Consider the following 22,500-nt stretch of genomic DNA (forward strand, 5'->3'; position numbering starts at 1 on the left):
ACTGTGTGTGTGTGTGTGTGTGTGTTTGTGTTTACGTAATGGGTAATTATTATGATTGCGGCTATAAAGTATGTGTCATTGAGAGAGAGAGAGAGAGAGAGAGAGAGAGAGAGAGAGAGCTTACGTTATACTCATTTACACTGGAGAGATAGGAAGGAAGAAAGGAAGGAAGGAAGGAAGGAGCGAGAAAGTGCGAGCAGCTGTGTAGGAAGCATTTTACAATTGCATTTAGTAGTGAGCAGAAAGTTTTCTTAGTGATCTGCCTTGGTATAAAGTGTGTGTGTGTGTGTGTGTGTGTGTGTGTGTGTGTGTGTGTGTGTGTGTGTGTGTGTGATGCGCTCCAGCCCCTCCCTGTTACCTCCAGAGTGTCAATGTTGGGTTGTTTTACACGTGTTTAGTGTTTGTCATGGTTATTATTGCATTTTCCCTCTACCGTCATTGTTACTGGCATCGACTCCTCCTCCCGTGGCTGCACTTGCTATGCTGGTGACGTCCATTCAGCTTAGTTTTCAGAATAATTTTGTATGCGTGTGTTTTTTCATATTATTAATTGATAGTGCTGTGTTTGCTGCCATGAGTGTATGCATCAGAGAGAGAGAGAGAGAGAGAGAGAGAGAGAGAGAGAGAGAGAGAGAGAGAGAGTGCTGCTGTTGTTGCTGCTGCTGCCATTACATGTGCTAGCTTGCCTGTTGCTTCAGCGTGTCTTGAAGGCTTGACTAGTTAAGCTGTGTAGGGAGAGAGAAGGACAGGGCAGGGAGAGGAAGGGAGGGAAACAGCAGCACCAGCACCAGCACCACCAACAACAACAGAAGGGGAGATAAAGAACGGCTATTATTACATTGTGTGTGTGTGTGTGTGTGTGTGTGTGTGTGTGTGTGTGTGTGTGTGTGTGTGTTTGGTTCAAAATTTTGACCCCCTTGCTTTCTCCTTGCATGCAGTCTGACTATGATAATGTGGAGACTGTATGTACCCCGCTGGTTGGTTCTCTTATTTCTCTCTCTCTCTCTCTCTCTCTCTCTCTCTCTCTCTCTCTCTCTCTCTCTCTCTCTCTCTCTCTCTCTCTCTCTCTCTCTCTCTGCTGGCTTGCTTTCGCCTTTGCTCTTGATTTTACTTTCATTAACTTTCTCTCTCTCTCTCTCTCTCTCTCTCTCTCTCTCTCTCTCTCTCTCTCTCTCTCTCTCTCTCTCTCTCTCTCTCTCTCTCTCTCTCTCTCTCTCTCTCTCTCTCTCTCTCTCTCTCTCAAGTAGGTATCTTAGTCCATGCTTGTGTTTCTTTTTTTTCCATCTATTCGTTGACTTTAATTATTACTATCGAAAACATGAGTCGTTTTCTGCTTGAGTGTGCCTGCTTGTGCTTGTTTGTTTGTTTCCTTGTGTGTGTGTGTATGTGTGTGTGTGTGTGTGTGTGTGTGTGTGTGTGTGTGTGTGTGTGTGTGTGTGTGTGTGTGTGTGTGTGTGTGTGATTCATAAATTCATAATTTTTGTCTTATTTCTAATAGTCATTCACTATCATCATCAAGGCTCCCTCTCTGTAACTATTTATTTCTATCACCATCACCATCACCATCACCATCACCATCACCATCACCATCACCACCACCACCACCACCACCACCACCACCACCACCATCATCATCAAGGCTCCCTCTCTTTAACCATTTTCACCACCACTACAACCACCACCACTTCTATTATTTATTATCCTCATTTTATCATGTTTAAAAACGTTTGCTACTCGTAGATGTTATTATCATTGTTATTAGTGTGTGTGTGTGTGTGTGTGTGTGTGTGTGTGTGTGTGTGTGTGTGTGTGTTGGCAATGATGAGTGTTGTGTTATCTTTGCAGTACCCGCCTGACCTCCTTTCTTTACCGCCCTGTCAGACTGTACAAGTGTATATACGTACTTACACACATACTACTCGTGTACAAAGCTGCATGGCGCATGTTGTTGTTGTTGTGCTGAACATTATTGTTGTTGTTGTTGTTTGCCGTTGTCGTTTGCTGTTGCTTGTCAATTCTATATAAAGTGTTGGTTGCTTCATCTGACCTCGGTTGTTAAATTCATAATGATAATAGTAATTAAGGTGGGTAATTAATAATGATAATAATGGGTCTCTCTCTCTCTCTCTCTCTCTCTCTCTCTCTCTCTCTCTCTCTCTCTCTCTCTCTCTCTCTCTCTCTCTCTCTCTCTCTCTCTCTCTCTCTCTCTCTCTCTCTCTCTCTCTCTCTCTCTCTCTCTCTCATTTGTTTGTTTCAGATTTTCTTTTCTGTTATTTGTTTGGTTTAGGTATTTTTTCCTCCTCCTCCTCCTCCTCCTGACTTTCTCTACCTGTTCTGCGGGGTGTGGGTGGGGGTGGGAGGTGGGGCTAATCAGCTAGCGGGCTCAGCACACCTTGCAAGGCGTCCTGCATCTTGCTCCGCTACATTTTTCTTTATTTTAACTTAATTCTTCTCGTATGTAAAGTCAATACATCATGTAAACACATCTGGAAGTTGAAAATTTCCTGCATTCTTATTTATTTATTAATTTATTATTTTTTCATTATTATTATTATTTTTTTTTTTTGCCTGCCATTCAGTGCACGTTAACATTGTATATTAGCTGTACGTATTCGCGTTTTTTTTTTTTTTTTTCTTGATTGTAATGAAATAAACAAACCTGAAGATTATTTGGCGATTAAAATTTTGCCAAAAATTTTTATCCTTTTCGTGATGCATAAAGACCTGTAATTCAATATTTTATTCAATAAAATGTCTTTGCATTGAATTTACTTATTTGATTTTTTTTTATTTACAGTTAAAGTTTTCTGTAGCTTTACTGAATGCGTGTCCACGTGTGCATGTGTCAGTGTCAGTCTCTCATTTGTTCGTGTGTCATGCGTCTCTGCAGTCTGATTATGAAAACGTGGACGTGCAGCAGAAGCAGCAGCTGCAGCCGCCGCCTTCCCAGCCCATACACAGCCGGACCCGCTCCAGCTCGGCCACCTTCACCCACTCACACACCCACGACAGCTCCGACTCAGACTACGACACACCAAGACCCATGCAGCCTGCCCACGCCCACTCCAACCGGGTGAGTGTGTGTGTGTGTGTGTGTGTGTGTGTGTGTGTGTGTGTGTGTGTGTGTGTGTGTGTGTGTGTGTGTGTGTTATTGTTGTTTTTTGTTTTTGTTCAGATTCACTTATGCTTTCGAAGTTGCACGTGAGTGAATTATGTAATGTAATCAATGAATCGATGCGTTTGTCTTTAAAAGTGTATCTTAATGTCAAGCAGAAGTGAGCAAGTATTCTTGATATATATATATATATATATATATATATATATATATATATATATATATATATATATATATATATATATATATATATATATATATATATAATCAATGAATACCATATCCTGCGTGGCAGTGTTCGTAACACCTTGGTAAGAGGATGCATTGGTTAGGAAGAATGACGATATGAACTCTGATATAGTAATTTCCTGTGACATATGTATTGGTGAGCCTGCAGTACGTGTGGTCGGCCGGCTGATGTACTTATAGTGTACAGTACTGCACAGTGCACACCGCTCACTGTGTGAACTGAACAGGCGAGGAATCATGTGTCTTCAGCATTTTCTTGTAAGGAAACTGAAACATTCGCAATGGGCGCCTTGTGGTGATGCAGCAACACGAGTACCATTATGCACCTCATCTTTACACTAAGCCACAATGAGGCGCCGCCCCGGTACTGTTAGCACACTGTGGCTGGTCACAGAAGAGTTGATTTTTTGGCCTTTTGTACTTTTAATGGGTTGTTATTGCTAGTTGATGAAATGTCAGGTTTCGAAAATGATAATTACGAAAAAATGCATATGATCCAATTTTTGTAACGAAGCAGAAGACGTATGTTATTGATTTCTAATATGAGTATGAGACAGCAGTAGTTTTCCGTGAGGCCAGTGAAGCGGTAAGCTTTCCTTGCCTAACATATAGTGACGACAGCGAGGTGGCTCCTTACACGGCACACGGCACGGTGCATTGCTTGGTGCCATCATTACTCACCTGCGTGACGCCACCGTGAGACGGCGGTGACGACGCTGCTATCTGTGATGACGCAACACTGCGAACATCACTATCCATACCACCGCCCCACACCCTCTCTCTCTCTCTCTCTCTCTCTCTCTCTCTCTCTCTCTCTCTCTCTCTCTCTCTCTCTCTCTCTCTCTCTCTCTCTCTCTCTCTCTCTCTCTCTCTCTCTCTCTCTCTCTCTCTCTCTGCGCCATTCAGCACCAGGTCACCTCACGTTACCTCAGCTCAGTAGATGCGATACATTGTAAGCTTTCTGCATCTTGGCCGCAGCGTGTCTCAGGATTGGCGAGGGAGGTGCCAGATGTCGTGGTTCATGGAAGAGGAGGAGGAGGAGGAAGTGGAAGAAGATGAACAAAAAAGTCTTTCTCGACGGTGTGTGTTCTGGAGGTTGTGATAAGTGGAAGAAGATGAGGAGGTGGCGAGAATTGGTGGTTGTGGTGGTGGTGGCGGTAGATTGAACATGTTGGTTAGGAATGCTTTTGTGGTTCTGTTAATTTAATGGTGGTTTGCTTTCTCTTTCCTTCCTTCCATCCTTCATTCCTCCTCCTCCTCCTCCTCTTCCTCCTCCTCCTCCTCCTCCTCCTCCTCCTCCTCCTCCTCCTCCTCCTCCTCCTCCTCTTTTCTGTCTTCCATCTTACTTTTCCATGGTTTTTCCTGCGTTTAATCATTCTGTTTTGCTGTTTTTCCCGATTATTTTTCTGCTACAAACCTGTTCTTTTCCTCTTCCTTCCAATGTCTATCTATTTATCTATTACTATTTCTTGGTCGCGCTTCTCAACTACCATTTCCTTGTCACGCTTCATATACTCCTTTCTTCATCACCTCTTTGCCTCCTTGTTTTTCTCACCCTTATAACGTCTCATCGTCCCCTCTTCCTTACTTTTTTCTTCTGTTCTCCGCTTCATTGGCTTTATCCCTCCTCAAACGCCTCATCATTAATTCACTCTCTTCCATCTTATGCCTGTCAATCGTCTTCCCGCGCCAAATCACGCCTTCCCACCATCGCACCTCTCCTCGCTTGCCTCTCCCGTCTCCGTCTTCGTACCTGCCCCCGTCCCCGCCCCTCCTCCCGCAGATGTACAGCACAATATCCTTCAAGCCAGTCAAGAGTCGCCGCACCTCCAAGATGAAGGACGCGGGCCACGTGTACGAGAACACCATTCACCGCTACGAGAACCTCACCACAGGGGGCCGCTACCACACCCTGCGGGAGAGAGACCACCACCACCACCACAGGGACCACCGCGAGCAGGACTTCCGAGATCGCGAGCACAGAGGAGGAGGAGGTGGTGGTGGTGGTGGTGGTGGTGGTGGTGGTGGTGGTGGTGGCTGGGGTAGTGGTGGTGGTGGGGGTAGTGGTGGAGGTGGAGAACAACGTGACACTAAAGACAGTAGAGAAGGAAGGCATCACCAGCAGCCTCCAACCTCTTCACATCACCCCCACCATCACCACCACCACCTGCACCACAACGAGAACCTCCTCAACCAGGACAACGCCAGAGACCACCATCAACACCCTCACCACCACAGGAACGAGACCACCACCGCCTCACTCAGAGACCGTAACGAGAACCTGCGAGATCGCATTGCCCTCACGCTTCCCCGACGTCCTCGTGCCGCCACCGCCTTCAGCAGGAGTACCGTGTCGCGGGCTGACTCCTCTGAGGACTCTGACGGGGACCACAGACCGTTGTCATTAGAGCTGCGCGAGGCCCGAGCCAAGGTGAGCCACACACGCATGCATGCAAGCACGCTGGCCGTCCCATGTCCTCTCTCCCTAACCCCCTACCCCCTACCGCCTACAGACCCTCCGCTCCTGTCCTCTTCCTAGGTCTCTTTCCGCGATGCATGCAGGGTGCACGCGCTCACTTCCTGGCATGCATATTGTTTATATATCGTCAGGACACACACACACACACACACACACACACACACACACACACACACACACACACACACACACACACACACACACACACACACACACACACACCAATAGAAGCCAGTAGAGGAAAAAATAGAGAAAATAATGGAATTGGGAAGTCTTTCAATGCACTACCTTACTAACCTTGGTTCTTTGTTGCACTTCCGGAAGATCACCTGAGCAGCTTTGCCTTCTTTATTCTCACCCATCACAGCATGGCGCATGTCAACCCACCTTCCCTACATGACTGCATGTCTTTCAGTGAAACACTCTGGGCTAAAGAAATAACACCCGGAACACGAGAGATGGGGATGGCTGCTTACGATGCATGTTTCTAATGACAATAACAACGGAGTGACTGATAATTAATTCTTGAGGTTTTACTAATGAAAATTTGTAGAGTGAAAAAATGGAGCAATAAGTAAAGAATGTCCAGCTTAAATGTGACTGGTAACGTAATTAGAGTTACGCTAATAAATTGTGTCGCTCAAGGACCAATTCCTCACTGCTCCCTGGTGAGCCGTGTACTGTACTGCCACGCCTCAGCTGACTGTGCAGTGTGTGTGTGTGTGTGTGTGTGTGTGTGTGTGTGTGTGTGTGTGTGTGTGTGTGTGTGTGTGTGTGTCTACGATACGTGAAACATTCCTACTGAAAAAGCTATTATTATTACTATTGTTGTTGTTGTTGTTATTATTATTATTATTATTATTATTATTATTATTATTATTATTATTATTATTATTATTATTATTATTATTATTATTATTATTATTATTATTATTATTATTATTATTATTATTATTATTATTATTATTAGTTATTATTATTATTATTATTGTTATTATTATTATGATAATAATAATAATAATAATGATAATGATAATAATAATAGTTATTATTATACGATGATAATGATAATAATAATAATAATAATAATAATAATAATAATAATAATAATTATTATTATTATTATTATCATTATTATTATTATTATTATTATTATTATTATTATTATTATTATTATTATTATTATTATTATTATTATGTTCCCCTTCTATCTCGCACGTGCACGCATTCACAGCTCCCACGCACGCACACGCACAAAAGTTTTCCACACGCACGTGCACATTACTTTCCTCCACGCGCACGTTCACCTGGCATACATGCACGCATTTCCGCGCCTAATTACGTGCACACATTAGCGTCCGTGCACCTTGACGCAGCATCGCCCACACTCACCCGACCACGCTGGCAGATTTCCTCACGCGCATGCGCATTGACCCATCACTTGTGTCTTCTTTCCGCACGCATTCCATCAGAGAGAGAGAGAGAGAGAGAGAGAGAGAGAGAGAGAGAGAGAGAGAGAGAGAGAGAGACCACCCATTCCCACGCCGCTACATAGCCAGCTGCTTTATGTATTACAAATCAAGACGCCCGCACGTAAAATTGGGTTGACTTCCTCGAGTGCAATTATTTATTTATGCCACCACCGCCATTTGCTGCCTTACTGTCTGCAACAATAGAACATGCACGTGGCGGTGTTATGTTAGGTATCCCTCACCATGCCTGAGAGAGAGAGAGAGAGAGAGAGAGAGAGAGAGAGAGAGAGAGAGAGAGAGAGAGAGAGAGAGAGAGAGAGAGAGAGAGAGAGAGAGAGAGAGAGAGAGAGAGATGGTGTGGAGGGATGAGTGGGGTGAGTGTGGAGGGATTGGTGAGTGGTGTCAATAGTGAGTGTGGACCAGAAAAGATGTTTAGATGGGTTAGGAGGGACGAGTTAGTGTGTGTGTGTGTGTGTGTGTGTGTGTGTGTGTGTGTGTGTGTGTGTGTGTGTGTGTGTGTGTGTGTGTGTGTGGATGTGGCGTTGAGAGGCTGAGTGGGTGTTAGATGTGGAGGTGGAGGGAGGAGTGGATAGTGGGTTAGTTAGGGACAGAGTGAGGAGCCGGTGTGTTGAGGAAGTTGAGGAACAAGTGTATTATTATTATTATTATTATTATTATTATTATTATTATTATTATTATTATTATTATTATTATTATTATTATTATTATTATTATTATTATTCTTGTTCTTGTTGCTCTTTATATTGCTGCTGGTGTTGCTTTTGTTGTTGTTATTCGGGAAGGCAAAGGTAAAGCAGGGGAAGACGCCGTGAGGGAGAGAGGGAGACATACTGGAAGGGAGGGAGAGAATGACATTGGGGAGAGAGGGAAGGGTAGGGAGGGAAGTGAGGGTGAGGATTGAGGGCTGGGGCGGGCGGGGTGCAGGTGGCGAGGGCTGAGCCTGGCCCTCCTCTCCCGCCCACAGGTAAGGCCGCAGCCCCTGAGTCCCACCCACTACCAGCAGCCGCCCACGCCCGACCACCCGCCGCCCTCCGCTCGCCAGGCTCAGATCTCCATCCACGCAAAGATGCACGCCGTCTCCCGTCCGCCCGTGAGTACCCGCCTCCGTGTTGCACGTGTCGCGCCCTCCCCGTGTGCACGCCATGCCCCCGTGTGCACGCCCTGGCATGTATGTGTGCGTCGATACATGTGCGTGCGGCGTGTGTGTGTTACGGCAGTGATTTTTTTTTTCCCTTATTTTTTACCTTGTCGTCCCGTGTAGCGAGTCACACACCTGCTTCTCCCACACTCACCTGATTCCGCTTCTGCTTCCCCCACACATCTGTTACTCCCACACACCTGCTTTGTCACGCTGTTTCTTGTCCAGCTTCACCCACACACCTGCTGCAGCCATTCATCATCCATTATTCAGCGTTGTATTTATTCTGTTTACTCGCCACTTCATCCACTCACACCCACTTCCAACCACCCGCTCGCCCGCCCGCCCGCCTGCCGCCGCCCACCACTAGTGCCCACGCGGAGCAGCGGTGTGTGGCGGTGGATGGTCTGGGGGCGTGTAGGTGTGGGCGTGGGTGTGACAGATGGTTTGTGGCTAATAAAATGGTCTGATGTGGGTCTTTGTTGCCCACATTGACTAACTCAAGCATTATCCTCATGTTACGTCTCTCTCTCTCTCTCTCTCTCTCTCTCTCTCTCTCTCTCTCTCTCTCTCTCTCTCTCTCTCTCTCTCTCTCTCTCTCTCTCCTTCCCATAATTTTTCTTGATTTTTACAAACTTCTCCTTTTCCATATTGTTATCTTTACTTTTATTATTTTTCCCATCTTACGATATCCACATTTTCCGATATTCTTACTTGCAGTCTCCTATGTTTAATTCATATTCATGTTTTCTTTCTTCATTCTCAATACTTTTTTTTTTTTTTTTTTTTTTTTTTGTCAATTCCCTTCCTCCTTCTCCTCCTCCTCCTACGTGCCTTCTTATCTCCTCATCCTGCGCTCGTTGTCCCTCCACCCTTCCTTGAGCCCTTCCCTCCTTGGTAGCGCAAACTCCGCAGTGTGTAGTGGAAGTATGAGTGGTGAGGTTGATTAAATGTGCAGTTGAGTGGAAGTGTGGGTTGTGTTTTGGACCCAGACGGGCTTCTCTCGGCTTGTCCTTATGCCTTTGTCCCAGTGGCTCGGCTTTCCTTACTTCTTTAATGATAGATAAAAAAAAGCGATGAGAAGAGCGGAGAGGGAGTAAGTGTGGAGAGGATGGAAGTGGGGGTGAACGGTGGAGGTGATATGATTACGTGCGGGGAGGAGGTGGTTATTGAGGGTGTTTGGTATAAGAGAGGAAGCAGGCACGTGTTAACCCCTTCAATACTGGGACACATTTTTACCTTGAGATTTGTGTACGATTAGACTATTTTATTGACATTTGGAGGGGTCTATGGAGGTCAGAAGATAAATGGCCGCAGCCTTCACTATTTCAATCCCTGTATAATATCACCAAATAGTAAGCAGAACGAATATGAAAACACGTCATGGTATTGAAGGGGTTAAGGGGGCTGTGGAGGTGTGTGAATGAATTAGGGGGGAGTGGAAATGAGAGCGATTGGTAAAGGTTAGAGTGTGTATTTGAGAGAAGAGAGGAAACAAGACGTTATGATGTCGAGGGTTGAGGGAATGAGGTGCTGATTGTTTGTGTGAGGAAAAGGTGTCAGTAAGTGTTACCTTGAGAGAGAGAGAGAGAGAGAGAGAGAGAGAGAGAGAGAGAGAGAGAGAGAGAGAGAGAGAGAGAGAGAGATTATGCTGCAAGATGTGTTTGGCAACCTTGCGTGGTTAATAACTGCTTTTTGTCAAGTTTCCTCAGTGACTTCTTTTCCCTCACCATTTTTGTTCATCAGTGTTGTTGTCGTCCTCGTCGTTCTCCTCCTGCTGTCTTTGCTTTCTCTACGTAGATTATTGCTGGTGTACGTAATCTTATTTGTAGCAGCGGTTTTTTAGCTGTGTGTGTGTGTGTGTGTGTGTGTGTGTGTGTGTGTGTGTGTGTGTGTGTGTGTGTGTGTGTGTGCAGACTTATTCATTTCATCCATTGTTACTATCTCTCATCCATTCACGTTTTTCCTCCTCGTGAGATTCCCACGTCCCACTCACCATCCCCGACACTGCTTGTCACACCCCGCCCTTCACCCTTCACCAGGCCGCTGCTCTACCCACCCACCCACCCACCCATCCACAGTCTCCTACTATATCACTGTGCTAACTCACCCCTGGCGTCTCCCACCCTCACCGCGCCCTCCTCGACGCCACACTACGCCACACACACCACGCCACGCCGCCCATGCCCATCCATCACCCGTCCATAACAGTCTAACAACGCATCACATGTTTCTCTCTCTCTCTCTCTCTCTCTCTCTCTCTCTCTCTCTCTCTCTCTCTCTCTCTCTCTCTCTCTCTGGCAGGAAAGACAGAAATGCAGTGAAGTGAAGGGAGAGAGAGAGAGAGAGAGAGAGAGAGAGAGAGAGAGAGAGAGAGAGAGAGAGAGAGAGAGAGAGAGAGGTGGGATGGCTGTGTACAGAATGACCCTTATGATGTTGACGCGACACATGACCGGCCATAACTAAGCTAATGGTGATGATGGTGATGGTGATGGTGGTGATGATGAGGAGGGAGGAGGAGATGAGCGAGCCTTGAGCCTTTATTCGTAGACATTCTGACATGGCCTCTGGTGATGGTGGTGGTGGTGGTGGTGGTGGTTGTTGTTCTTTTTCATTTGTGTGTGTGTGTGTGTGTGTGTGTGTGTGTGTGTGTGTGTGTGTGTGTGTGTGTGTGTGTGTGTGTGTGTAGGCGGTCAAGTCCTTTTACCGTGTGTGTGGAAGGAGTAGGAGGAGGTGGGGAGGGGGTAAGGATCGAGTGAGGGAAGGACATTATAAATTAACCCTAGTTGGCCCTGGGCGGTAATCTCTCTCTCTCTCTCTCTCTCTCTCTCTCTCTCTCTCTCTCTCTCTCTCTCTCTCTCTCTCTCTCTCTCTCTCTCTCTCTCTCTCTCTGATGCATCTATGGGAAAAGGAAGAAGGAGAAGGAAGGAAGGAAAGGTAAGGGAGAAGGAAGAGGAGAGGAAGGGAGAAGAGAGAAGGCAGGTCATTGCTGTGGAAATACTTAAGGGTGAGGGAGGGGGAGGGTGCGGGTCATGTCACGCTAATCTAGGTCATCTCGAATCATATTTCCTGGTGTTTGTGGTGAGTGTTTGTTCCTTACTAATAGTGATGAGTTGGAAGAGTTAAGGAGTGATGGTGGTGATGCTGCGGTTAGGGACGTGATGGTAATGGTGATGGATATAGTGGAGACAATAGCGGTAATGGTGAACTAGGTAAGGACAAGTTAGGGAACATGGTGATGTCGTGCAGCAGTATAGGTTGGTTAGTGGTGATAGTGGTAGTGGTGAAGTAACAGTAGATGTCAAGAAAGGGGTTGTTGTGGTGATAGTAATAATGATCCGGACATTTGGTTAACATTTGAAGCGATGGTGATAATAATGTTATGTTTAGTAATACAAAGGTGAGGTAGTTAGTTATAGGTAAATGTGTTGATGATTGATGTGGTAAGTAAAGTCTTTAATATTTAGGGCTTAGATAGATAAATAGATACAATATGATGGCAACACAGAGTTGGGATGGAGTAAGGAAGTGCAAACAAGGAACTATAGTTTGGAGAGTGGAGGCGAGGAATTATGCAGGCGTGTACCCAAGTCAAATCATGACGAGGACAGAGGAGACACTTGGGTCAGGCCTTGAGGGATCAGTTTGGCATTAGCTTCGAGCAGAACTAAATGAATAGAAAGACAAACTATTCGTGAGTAAATATTAATAAGACTGCTTACACTTGTGCTTGTTTAGGGCACTCACCTCATTATAAACTCTCTCTCTCTCTCTCTCTCTCTCTCTCTCTCTCTCTCTCTCTCTCTCTCTAAGTAATACGTTCTATGTGGGCCGTCTTAACCCTTATCGGCTTAGTGTTTATCAACTTGCAACTTGCCAAATGCCTGCGTCGTGCTCATGTCGAGTCTTCTATTTATGTTATACAACTGTTCAGTGTGGTATGCTGCGTGAACCAAGTGAGGAGGACTTGCCACTTTTCGGCGCCTGAGGAAAGAGATCATACACGAGGAGCGCAGTGGTAGCAGTTAATAGGAAGGGGAAATCTAGGACGAAGAGTCAGAGGAAAAAAAAAAACACATGAACAGCAGAGACGAAGAGGAGGATTTGCTTAATTTCGAAGCCGTGTCAAGAAGACAAGAAGGCATTGACAAGTTCAGATGGAGTGAAAATTAATGAGCGGTAGAAAACTGCGTCGAATCTTCGGAGAGAGAAAAAAATGGATTGCAGGAACGAAGAAAGGAATGTATTTCATCTCTGAGCCGCAGGAGGAACGAGAGGCAGTAAAAAGTTTGAAGGGAGTACTTAAAAATCAAAGGCTAAATGGGTGGGAAAGGGCGGATCGCGTGAGCTGGAGCACTTACGGAGGGACGAGGAGCGCCAAACAATGCCGCGGGGTCAGCCAGGGTCGCGGCCTGGCGGTGGCGGCGGGATGAGGTAATGGGTAAATCGCAGGGCATCGCGGTGACTCATTCCTGCCCGAGACATGACTCACCAGTGGACTGACCCTGCGCCGCCGCTGCCACCGCCGCCGCTGCCACCGCCGCATTAGCAGACATTCACCGTAAGAGTCCAGAAGGGAAGGAAAGCGTCGTACTCTTCTAACTTTCTCTTCGCTCGTAGTTTGTTCCTTATTTTTTTTTCCTCTATTTTTTTCTGGTGTCATTTTAATCTCTCTCTCTCTCTCTCTCTCTCTCTCTCTCTCTCTCTCTCTCTCTCTCTCTCTCTCTCTCTCTCTCGGGGTCATACATTTTTTGGCTTTTTTTGTTCTTTTGAGCGAATTGTTTAAGTGGTACTTTCTCATTTAGTACACACACACACACACACACACACACACACACACACACACACACACACACACACACACACACACACACACACACACACACACACGGTAGCTCAGTGGTTAGAGCGCTGGCTTCACAGCCAGAGGACCGGGGTTCGATTCCCCGGCCGGGTGGAGATATTTGGGTGTGTCTCCTTTCACGTGTAGCCCCTGTTCATCTAGCAGTGAGTAGGTACGGGATGTAAATCGAGGAGTTGTGACCTTGTTGTCCCGGTGTGTGGTGTGTGCCTGGTCTCAGACCTATCCGAAGATCGGAAATAATGAGCTCTGAGCTCATTCCGTAGGGTAACGTCTGGCTGTCTCGTCAGAGACTGCAGCAGATCATACACACACACACACACACACACACACACACACACACACACACACACACACACACACACACACACACACACACACACACACACACACACACACACATATTCTTCCTACCTGAACCTTCACTTTTTCCGTGTTGACAAGAGACTCGAGGAATGCGAGGCCGTCCCTTGTTGGTATGTGTTTCTCTTATTTCCTCTCTCATACAGTACTTCGTTGCCTCTCATAATTATTCACGCGTTGCATCTGTCGCTCCTTTCACCTTCTGTCCACTCACTGCTTTTCATCTCTATTATATCGTACGTCTGTTTATTTTCATTGCGTTTATTCTCATCTTAGTAGGTTGTTTGTGTATTTTACTTTTATTTTTTGCTTATTTCGTCTCCCTCGAGGCTTGCGTGACCTAATGTCTATAAGAAGACTCACCCACGACCGTGTATAGCATTTTTAAAATTAACCTGCGTGTTGTCACTTTCGTATGTTAGTGTGAGCGAACCCAAGGAGGAGGACTCGGGGAGGTGTGTGTGTATGGGGGGAGTTTGTTCCACTATTCATTTTGTGGTGCCGTATGTGTCTTGTGCTTGATAATTCATGAGAGAGAGAGAGAGAGAGAGAGAGAGAGAGAGAGAGAGAGAGAGAGAGAGAGAGAGAGACTGTGTACTAAGTGAGAAAGTACCAGTTTTAGTGTACTGTAGATCAGCTAAAAAGAGGAGCCGTTAGATAGAGAGAGAGAGAGAGAGAGAGAGAGAGAGAGAGAGAGAGAGAGAGAGAGAGTTATTAGGAGGCCCCAGAGACGGTAGTGGGTACGTACAACAGCAGGAATAGAAGCTCACATCTCGCCTGCTCTTTTGTGAAGGCGGAGGAGGAGGAGGAGGAGGAGGAGGAGAAGAAAGTTAGGAAAAAAAATATGATGGTGTTTCTATCTAATGACAAAATATGCGATGGCGAGAAATATTTGTGGGAAAGAAAGTGTGTTATTTCAATGCGTTATTTATTTAAAAGTGATCCATACATACACAATCTCTCTCTCTCTCTCTCTCTCTCTCTCTCTCTCTCTCTCTCTCTCTCTCTCTCTCTCTCTCTTCTCCTTTACCTTTTTTTTCCATATTCCATTTCTCCCTCGTCCTCCTTCATCCCCTCTTTTCCCTCTCCCCGTGCACCTGTTCTGTTGATTATCTTTTTCCTCCCTTCATCTGAACACTTGCTTTCTTTGTTTCCTTCCCTTCTCCTCCCTCCTTCCCTCCCTCCCTCCTCCTTCTCTCCGTAGCAGGTGTTTGCGTCAAGTAGTATGCTGGGGGATTATCAGAGAGAGAGAGAGAGAGAGAGAGAGAGAGAGAGAGAGAGAGAGAGAGAGAGTGGGGGAGAAGCTGGGTTGGGAGATAAGTGGGAAAATAGAGAATGGGAAAGCATTGGTGGCCTTGATATTTCCTCCTCCTCCTCCTCCTCCTCCATCTACTCATCAACTTTTCCTCTTCTCACAATTCTCTGCACTGTTCCGGTTTTCCCAGAGGTAATGTTTTTTCCTTTTTCTTTACTTTTGTTTACCTTTACTTCGTGTTCTGCAGTTTTCTTTATTTCATTTATTTATCTTTTTGTTTACCTCTTCCTCGTGTTCTACAGTTCTCTTTCTTTTATTTCTTTTCGGTCTCCCTGTTATTCTTTATTGCTTTATTTTTTTTTTTTATTTCTGTGCCTGATTTATTCTTTACCTTTCTTATCTCTGTGGTCTTTTTTTCTTATCACTTTTTTTTATTGTCACTAATTTCTAAATCCGTTCATCCTCCTTTGGTGTCTTATCTATTTCTTTTGTTCTCCTATTCTCTTATCTTGTTTGTTTTCGTCACCATCTTTTTTTTTCTCTTGTTCTTAAGTGGCGTGACTGTTCTTGGAAAAACCGGCTTTGTCTTGCCTTTGATGTCAGTGCTTGCTTCTGTCTGTCTATCTGTCTGCTTGTCACTCAGTCCCTCTTGTCTGTCTTATCTTATCTCATTCTGCCCGTGTCTCCGTCTTGTACCCGCCTGTTTATCTGTCAGTCTGCCAAACCTTGATCCGCTTGTGTCCGTCTGTCTGTCTTTTATCCGTCTCCCTCTGTTTGCAAGACTCCCCTCGTCTCTATTTATGTCTGCCTGTTCAACGTTTTCTATCTCCTCATGCCTGACCGTTCCGTTTTTTCTCTCTCTGTGTGTTTGTTACTCACTGCCTTTACCTGGCCTGCAGTGTTCAGCATTTGCAGTTGTCTGGTTAGCACCGATCATTCTGATTATCTGAAGTCAAGTCCCAATTGTTGTTGCCTTGATTGACCTGGTGTTTGTTTGGTATCAGACTGCTGAAGTTAATTCGCAAAAAAATTCAGTCACTGCTTTTATCTTATTTGCAGTGTTCATTTAGTCTGGTTAGCACTGATCATCCTCAGTATTTCAAGCCAAATGTCAACAATTATTGTTGCTTTGACAGAAGTGTTTGTATGGTATACATATAGACTGCTGAACAGTAAGCATGTCACGGTAAACTTGACTTATCTTCTGGTCTTTTCACTCGCTAGGAACGTCCCTGGCGCTTTATCCTCATGCCTTATAAGTGTGTGTGTGTGACGGTGGGCGGCTGACCCTGGGCGAGAACATGTATTACGTCAGGGAAGTGAGGGAGAGCAGGGCGGCTCTTCGAGGAAGCCCGCCTTGCACTTTTTTTCCTTGTGTCCGCTGCGTAAGGTGGAAAGGGTGTGGGCTTCCCATTATAGTGATTTCTGTTAGGAAGGCGATCAAGGAAATAATTAGTTGCTTCCAAAACGATCATGGCTTGGTGGTGAGACGATGAATGTAGTTTAGTTTTTCTTTGAATGTTACGTATTTGGAATTTTCGGCTTGTTAACTCTCACCACACGAGTTCCTGTTAAGAGAAGACAGAGTGATAGCATACGTAAGGTGAACGGACCTTATGAACTAAAGACGTGACAGACGAAGGTATCAGCGAAAGAATGGCACAATACTAAAACACCGAGAAAAGGTTCATTAAAAACAGCAAACCCAAATAGGGATTAAGCTGAGGAATTGAAATATCTCCGGAATTACACTGAACTTTCCTGGATACAATTAGTATGACCTCTTGTGAAGTGGAGATAGCAGGCCTTTTATTGTTTTGTTGTCCTTGGCCAGTCGTCTGTACATCACCTAAAAATGAAAGAAACATCAAGTGGAAATTTGGTATCTTCTCTATCAACGCTCTTCACATTATGCCTTATCACGGATGTGCGTGGCGGTAAAGCAATAGCCGTACTGCTTATCTTGAACTGTTAAGAAGTCTGAATATTTTGCTTTACTTTACTGGAGACGAAAGATAAAGGGAGGTAAATATTGTCTGGCATTGACACTTCTATCTTGTAACTTGATAATTGACTGCCACGTTTAGGGTTAACACCTCACAGCTCATTCTTTTTTGTTATGAAATAGCCTATAGTGAAAGTTTAGAGCATTATTTTGAAAGATGGCGCTTTACAACAAAGGAGCAAATGAATGGTTATAACCTTTTGATTGTTACAATTTAATTTGTACTCTTGAAAATCGTCTCTGGTTAAGCAATTGAGATGCAAGTGTGTCTTTATCAGTTGATGTTGAACCCTCAGCAGTGGTTGAAGTGATCTGTAGAGGTGTAAACGATTCATTATCGACTTTTTCTCTTTTAACGTGCAGAGAACGCTGACTGAAAGAAAAACCCTGTATCGCCACTCTCCAAACGGCAACTAGTGGAGTGTCCTGAGAAAATCTAATCTGGAAGTGGCTGCGGCCGCCAAGCCAGTCAGGGTGGCGTGGATGGACACGTGACGTTCTGATAACGCCGCTACTTCGTCCTTCTGCCAATCAATAAAGAATACTAGAAAAATATTTGCCGGCAACGGAGCTCTTGAGTTTTGAGTCTTGAATCTTGTCTTTATCGTTGTGGGAGAACGGCCGTGGGTGGGAGGCTGCACCAGCTGCATCGAGGACACCACCCTCCCTTCACCACTTCAGCGAGAACACATCTACACCTTTGCACTTCACTGCACCTACTACTACGTGAGCTTCCGTACACTTCGCTTCAGCGAGGACACAGATATACTTTCCACTTCACGAGTCGGTGTACGCAAGCTTCACTTCAGCAAGGCCACAGAGCCATTCCTCTTCATCACATTAAGAACATGCACTTCATTGCAGGCATTCCAAGGACACTGTCTTTCCCCACACTTCACCTCAGAGAAGACTCGTCCTTTACACTTAAACTTTAAATTGAACACAGTGAGCTCTGTATGAACTTAGCCATTGCAAAGTGGAGCGGAAGAATCTTATCGCGAACTGTTCACACACACACACACACACACACACACACACACACACACACACACACACACACACACACATACACACATACAAAGAGAAGCTTGCCTCACTCCGTATTAGAATAGCGCGGCGTATTTCCTCCATCAGCGCTCTCGTCACCAAACACGTGCATGGTTATCTGCGGCCGCTCACTGCGTCATCATCGTGTTCCTCAGTAATGTTGTGAAACCATTATTGATAAAGTGAAGCAACGGTGAAGAGGCAGCGACGGGGAGGATTGGTGAGGGGGTAGGGGAGAGGAGAGGAAGGGTCGATGGTGTGGCCTGAGTAGTGATAACAGTGAAGTACTGCATTTTTTTTCGTGTTTTTTTTTTTTTATTATTATTGGGTAGTGATTGCATGTAGTGTAATGAATGCAGATGAGGTGTAGTGGTTACGTGTAGTGTTTTCAATAGTGCAGTGGTGAAGACACCTGTTTTCTTGCTACAGTGAGCGCATAGTGACACATTGTTGAGTAATGAATGAGATTATGCTGTTTGGTGACTAATGACTAACGCTTGCTATCTTAATTCTAATCCTGAACGATTTTGCAGAGAGAGAGAGAGAGAGAGAGAGAGAGAGAGAGAGAGAGAGACTGATGGCATTTTGAAGTTCTTAACCAATCGATCACTCATTTTCCTTTTTGGTGTCTTTCGAAATTACACCTTGAACTTACACTACATTACTGAAGCTTGAGTAGAAGCCAATAACAGTAAAGGACTCACGAAGGGATAAAGTGACTACTGTACTATGGAGAGATTGAAACGGTGATTGGGTTAAGACGCACCAAGTGACTCGCCTAGCGGTACGAGTGAAATACAACAACAGTGACGTACAGTGCCAACAATTCACTGTGAAACATAGAAATAAATCTGAAAAAAAAAATGCATGGATAGGCGGATGAGTTGATTGCTTTCATTAATACACCGCAAGACTGAAGCATAGCGCAACCTGTGGAAGTAATATAGAAATGACGTACGGTGCTTTTATCAATGCAGTGTGGTTCGTGGAAGCAGGACTGTAGAAAACTCCTGTTGCGATAAGAGTTGTGTACGTGACGATACTGTGAATGAGAGTGATGGCGCGCACACTGAGTATTCCTAGAGTGTGATGACAGGGCGGCACCGTGGACAGACCCGGGGCCGTGTTGAGGCATGACGAGAAGCGATGAAGAGGGGAAGGGGAGGCTGAGGAAGTAGGGGAGCTAGAGAGAGAGAGAGAGAGAGAGAGAGAGAGAGAGAGAGAGAGAGAGAGAGATGTGAAGGGGTAGAAAATAGACTAAGGAGGATAGAGGAGAAATGGGAGGGACATGAATGGGGGAACAAAGAAAAAAAATTAGTATAAGGGAGGAAATAACATCGGGCAAGGAAAACAAGATGAAATTAAAGTGGGAAACGAAGGAACTGAAGAGACACGAATGAGAAAGTAGATGGAGGATTAAACATACAATAGAAGGGAAGGTACGGAATATAGGGCAAGGAAAAATACAGAGAGCGAGATGTTATGGTTAGTTAAGGTGCGTAGCAAAGGACAGCAACGGTGGAGTGGTGGAGTGTTGGGGTGCAGTGAGCAAGGTAGGGAAGGACAGGGATGAGAGGTGAATACAGAGTGTCACAGTGTAGAGAAGCGAGGCAGACTGGCGGACATAGGACAGGGAGGGCTAACGAGGGAATAGGGGAGAGCAGCAGGGCAGAGTGAAGGAACGGTCTTAAATACATTAGGGGAGTACAGCAGGGTGACAGGGGTTGGGACGTGGTGATATAGCAGGGATAAGAGGGAAGTGGTGTGTGTGTGTGTGTGTGTGTGTGTGTGTGTGTGTGTGTGTGTGTGTGTGTGTGTGTGTGTGTGTGTTTGAAACTAGGATGGAGAGGGACTTCAAAGATGCAACAGGTTCGTAATGGAGAGATGGGGAGTGGGAGGCGTGGTGGGAGAGGCAGCATCTGGGAGGGCACGGGAGAAGAGGAGAGGTGCCGGGCAAGATAAACGGGCACGCACCACCAATCACGTGAGGGACGAGACACGTAACACGTTTTTGTCGATAACAATAAGCATCGAGGGAGAGCGGCGGGCACGAGGCGGGCAGGCTGGGGGCTGGAGGGAGTGGCGGGGATGGGGAGGGGAAGTGCCCGTGGGTAGCGCTGGGCACCCTCCCGCCTCACCAGGCCTGCTCAGTTGGCTGCCGTGTGGCACTCCGAGTGGTTGTGCGGTGGTGTGGTGAAGAGCTTTCTGTGGCCTTACGTCACGCGCGTCACGGAGTCCCTCAGTCTCTACCTGTGTCCTTTACGTTTACACCATTCACTTCTAAATAATAACCACAACTTTATGTCTTCTGTGCTCCCCCCGTCTTGACGCGAACCACTGCAACTCTTCATTCATTTACATCGCGTCATACTCTCCGTGCCGTGTGTTGCTTCCCATCGTTAACCCTCTAAGGCTAAGCGGGCGGTACGTAAACCTCCCTGCCTCCTTGCAGTGTCATTTACCACCAGCCACTTGGCTGCTTCGTACTGAGCATCGAGTTGTGAGGATGTATGAACGAGACGCCTTCACGTGAGACTGCGCCCAACAACACCTGTCTGGTCAGTGTGTGTGTGTGTGTGTGTGTGTGTGTGTGTGTGTGTGTGTGTGTGTGATGAAGGTGATGTGTGATGAGGTTCATTACTATTTGGTCCCCGTATGTGTGTGTGTATGTGTATTCATGTCCACTCTACGTGCAATTGTGCTACTCGTGTGTGTGTGTGTGTGTGTGTGTGTGTGTGTGTGTGTGTGTGTGTGTGTGTGTGTGTGTGTGTGTGTTCTGCCATGTAGGGATTTTAACAAGGGGAATGAGATTAGTTAATTTTGGGTTAGGCCTTCTCGCCTCCCATTTCTATCTCATCTCCTCCTCCTCCATCATCATCTTCATTTTCTTCTTCATCTTCATCTTCTTCTTCTTCCTTTATATTACATCTTTCTTTTCTTAAAATTCCTTTCTTCCCCTTTCCCCTGCGTTAATTCTAGTATATTTCCTCTCACTTCCATTCCTCCAAACTTTTCTTTTCTCCCCTCTCCATTTCCTTTTGTTATTTTGAACCTCACCTCCTTGTTATTCTTTTATCTTTTACTTCACTCACTTTGTATTGTTTTCATCCTTTCTACGCCGTCTTTATGTTTATCTGTTTGTCCCTTCCTCTCTGGCTGAGTGGCTGTTATCTCTCTCTCTCTCTCTCTCTCTCTCTCTCTCTCTCTCTCTCTCTCTCTCTCTCTGGTCTATAGGCCCACTGTTCGCCTTGATACATTCCTCAGGCGACGGTCAAAGGTCAAACTCAAGGTCACCAGGTCAAGTGTGAGTGTCTGGGAGGGACAGGGTAAACCACCTCCTCCTCCCCCCAGGTTTGAGTTACACCCTCGCTCCTCCCCTTCTTTCTTCCCTCATTCCTTTCCCCTCAACACCCACACACACACACACACACACACACACACACACACACACACACACACACACACACACACACACACACACACACACACACCTCTGTCAAGGCTAATTTTTGTGGCCTAATTACTTATCACTGTTTCTGGCTGTGTGTGTGTGTGTGTGTGTGTGTGTGTGTGTGTGTGTGTGTGTGTGTGTGTGTGTGTGTGTGTGTGTGTGTGAAAGTGTTCTAGTTCTTAATTTGAATGTATTTTTTTCCCCCCTATTTTTTATATTTTGTAACTTTTTTTTCTTTTTGTTTCTCTATTTTGAATGAATAGTTTTCAGACGTTCCAAGTCTTATTCAGAACTTGAAATTCCCTCTTCCTTTGAGGTGTTTTATTGTGGTTTACCCGTCTACAGTATTCACGTTTTCCTCTTCTGTCCTCAGCCACGTGTTCTGGACTAGAAATTGCGTTTTTATTTCATGGCATCCCAAAGTAATCTATTTTTGTTTGAAATCTTTTATTTATTTAGTTTTTTTGTCAATATTCATATCATTTTATTTTTTCGTATATCTTGAATTATTTAAGAGGTTTCCCCGTCCTTTTTTCTAATCTTCGGCATTCCGTTTTATCTGCCTGTGTTGCGTGGCCATAGCATCCCTTACACCACGACTTCCAACCCTTGCCCGGTCTGGCCGTCCGTCATCTTTTGTTGACATTAAGAACACAAGACAACAAGGCCACTTGACTCACACAAGACAGCTTTTCATCACTTACAACTTACCATCTATCGTCATCATCCATACATCTAACTAACTTTTCTTGAAACTATCCAATGTCTTTAGTGACTTTATTCCAATAACTTTTTTAAATACATAAACTTATTCCATATATGAAACTCGGCCAGCGTTCCTCGTCTCGAAATCATAAACTATGTCAACGCAAACGTTTATGCACGTACCTTGTTCCTGCTTGTCTTATTCTACTCACGTATTAAATGTATAAACTCCTTCCCACTCGCAGAAACTCACCCACCCTGCTCCGTCTCAAAGTCATAAACTATATCAACACAGTGGCTGCTCCCACACAAGGCTTACTAATAACGCTTGACGCACCA

At 45.3% G+C, this 22,500-nt stretch overlaps 1 protein-coding gene across 12 annotated transcripts in view; it reads left to right on the plus strand.

The window, feature by feature from the left end:
• The window catches only part of LOC123505842 (ankyrin repeat and SAM domain-containing protein 1A-like), an 86,255-nt gene that overhangs the window by 28,436 nt on the left and 35,319 nt on the right, over window positions 1–22,500 (plus strand). For 6 of the 12 annotated variants that reach the window (XM_045257607.1, XM_045257608.1, XM_045257609.1 and 3 more), the window contains 3 exons: window positions 2,891–3,073; window positions 5,148–5,795; window positions 8,301–8,426. In XM_045257607.1, coding sequence (XP_045113542.1) covers window positions 2,891–3,073; window positions 5,148–5,795; window positions 8,301–8,426 — 957 coding nt within the window. The remainder of the gene's footprint in view (window positions 1–2,890; window positions 3,074–5,147; window positions 5,796–8,300; window positions 8,427–22,500) is intronic. The other 6 variants (XM_045257612.1, XM_045257613.1, XM_045257611.1 and 3 more) reach the window with 5 other exon arrangements.

The sequence above is a fragment of the Portunus trituberculatus genome, chromosome 18, assembly GCF_017591435.1.
Source record: "Portunus trituberculatus isolate SZX2019 chromosome 18, ASM1759143v1, whole genome shotgun sequence".
NCBI classification, from domain to species: Eukaryota; Metazoa; Arthropoda; class Malacostraca; order Decapoda; family Portunidae; genus Portunus; species Portunus trituberculatus.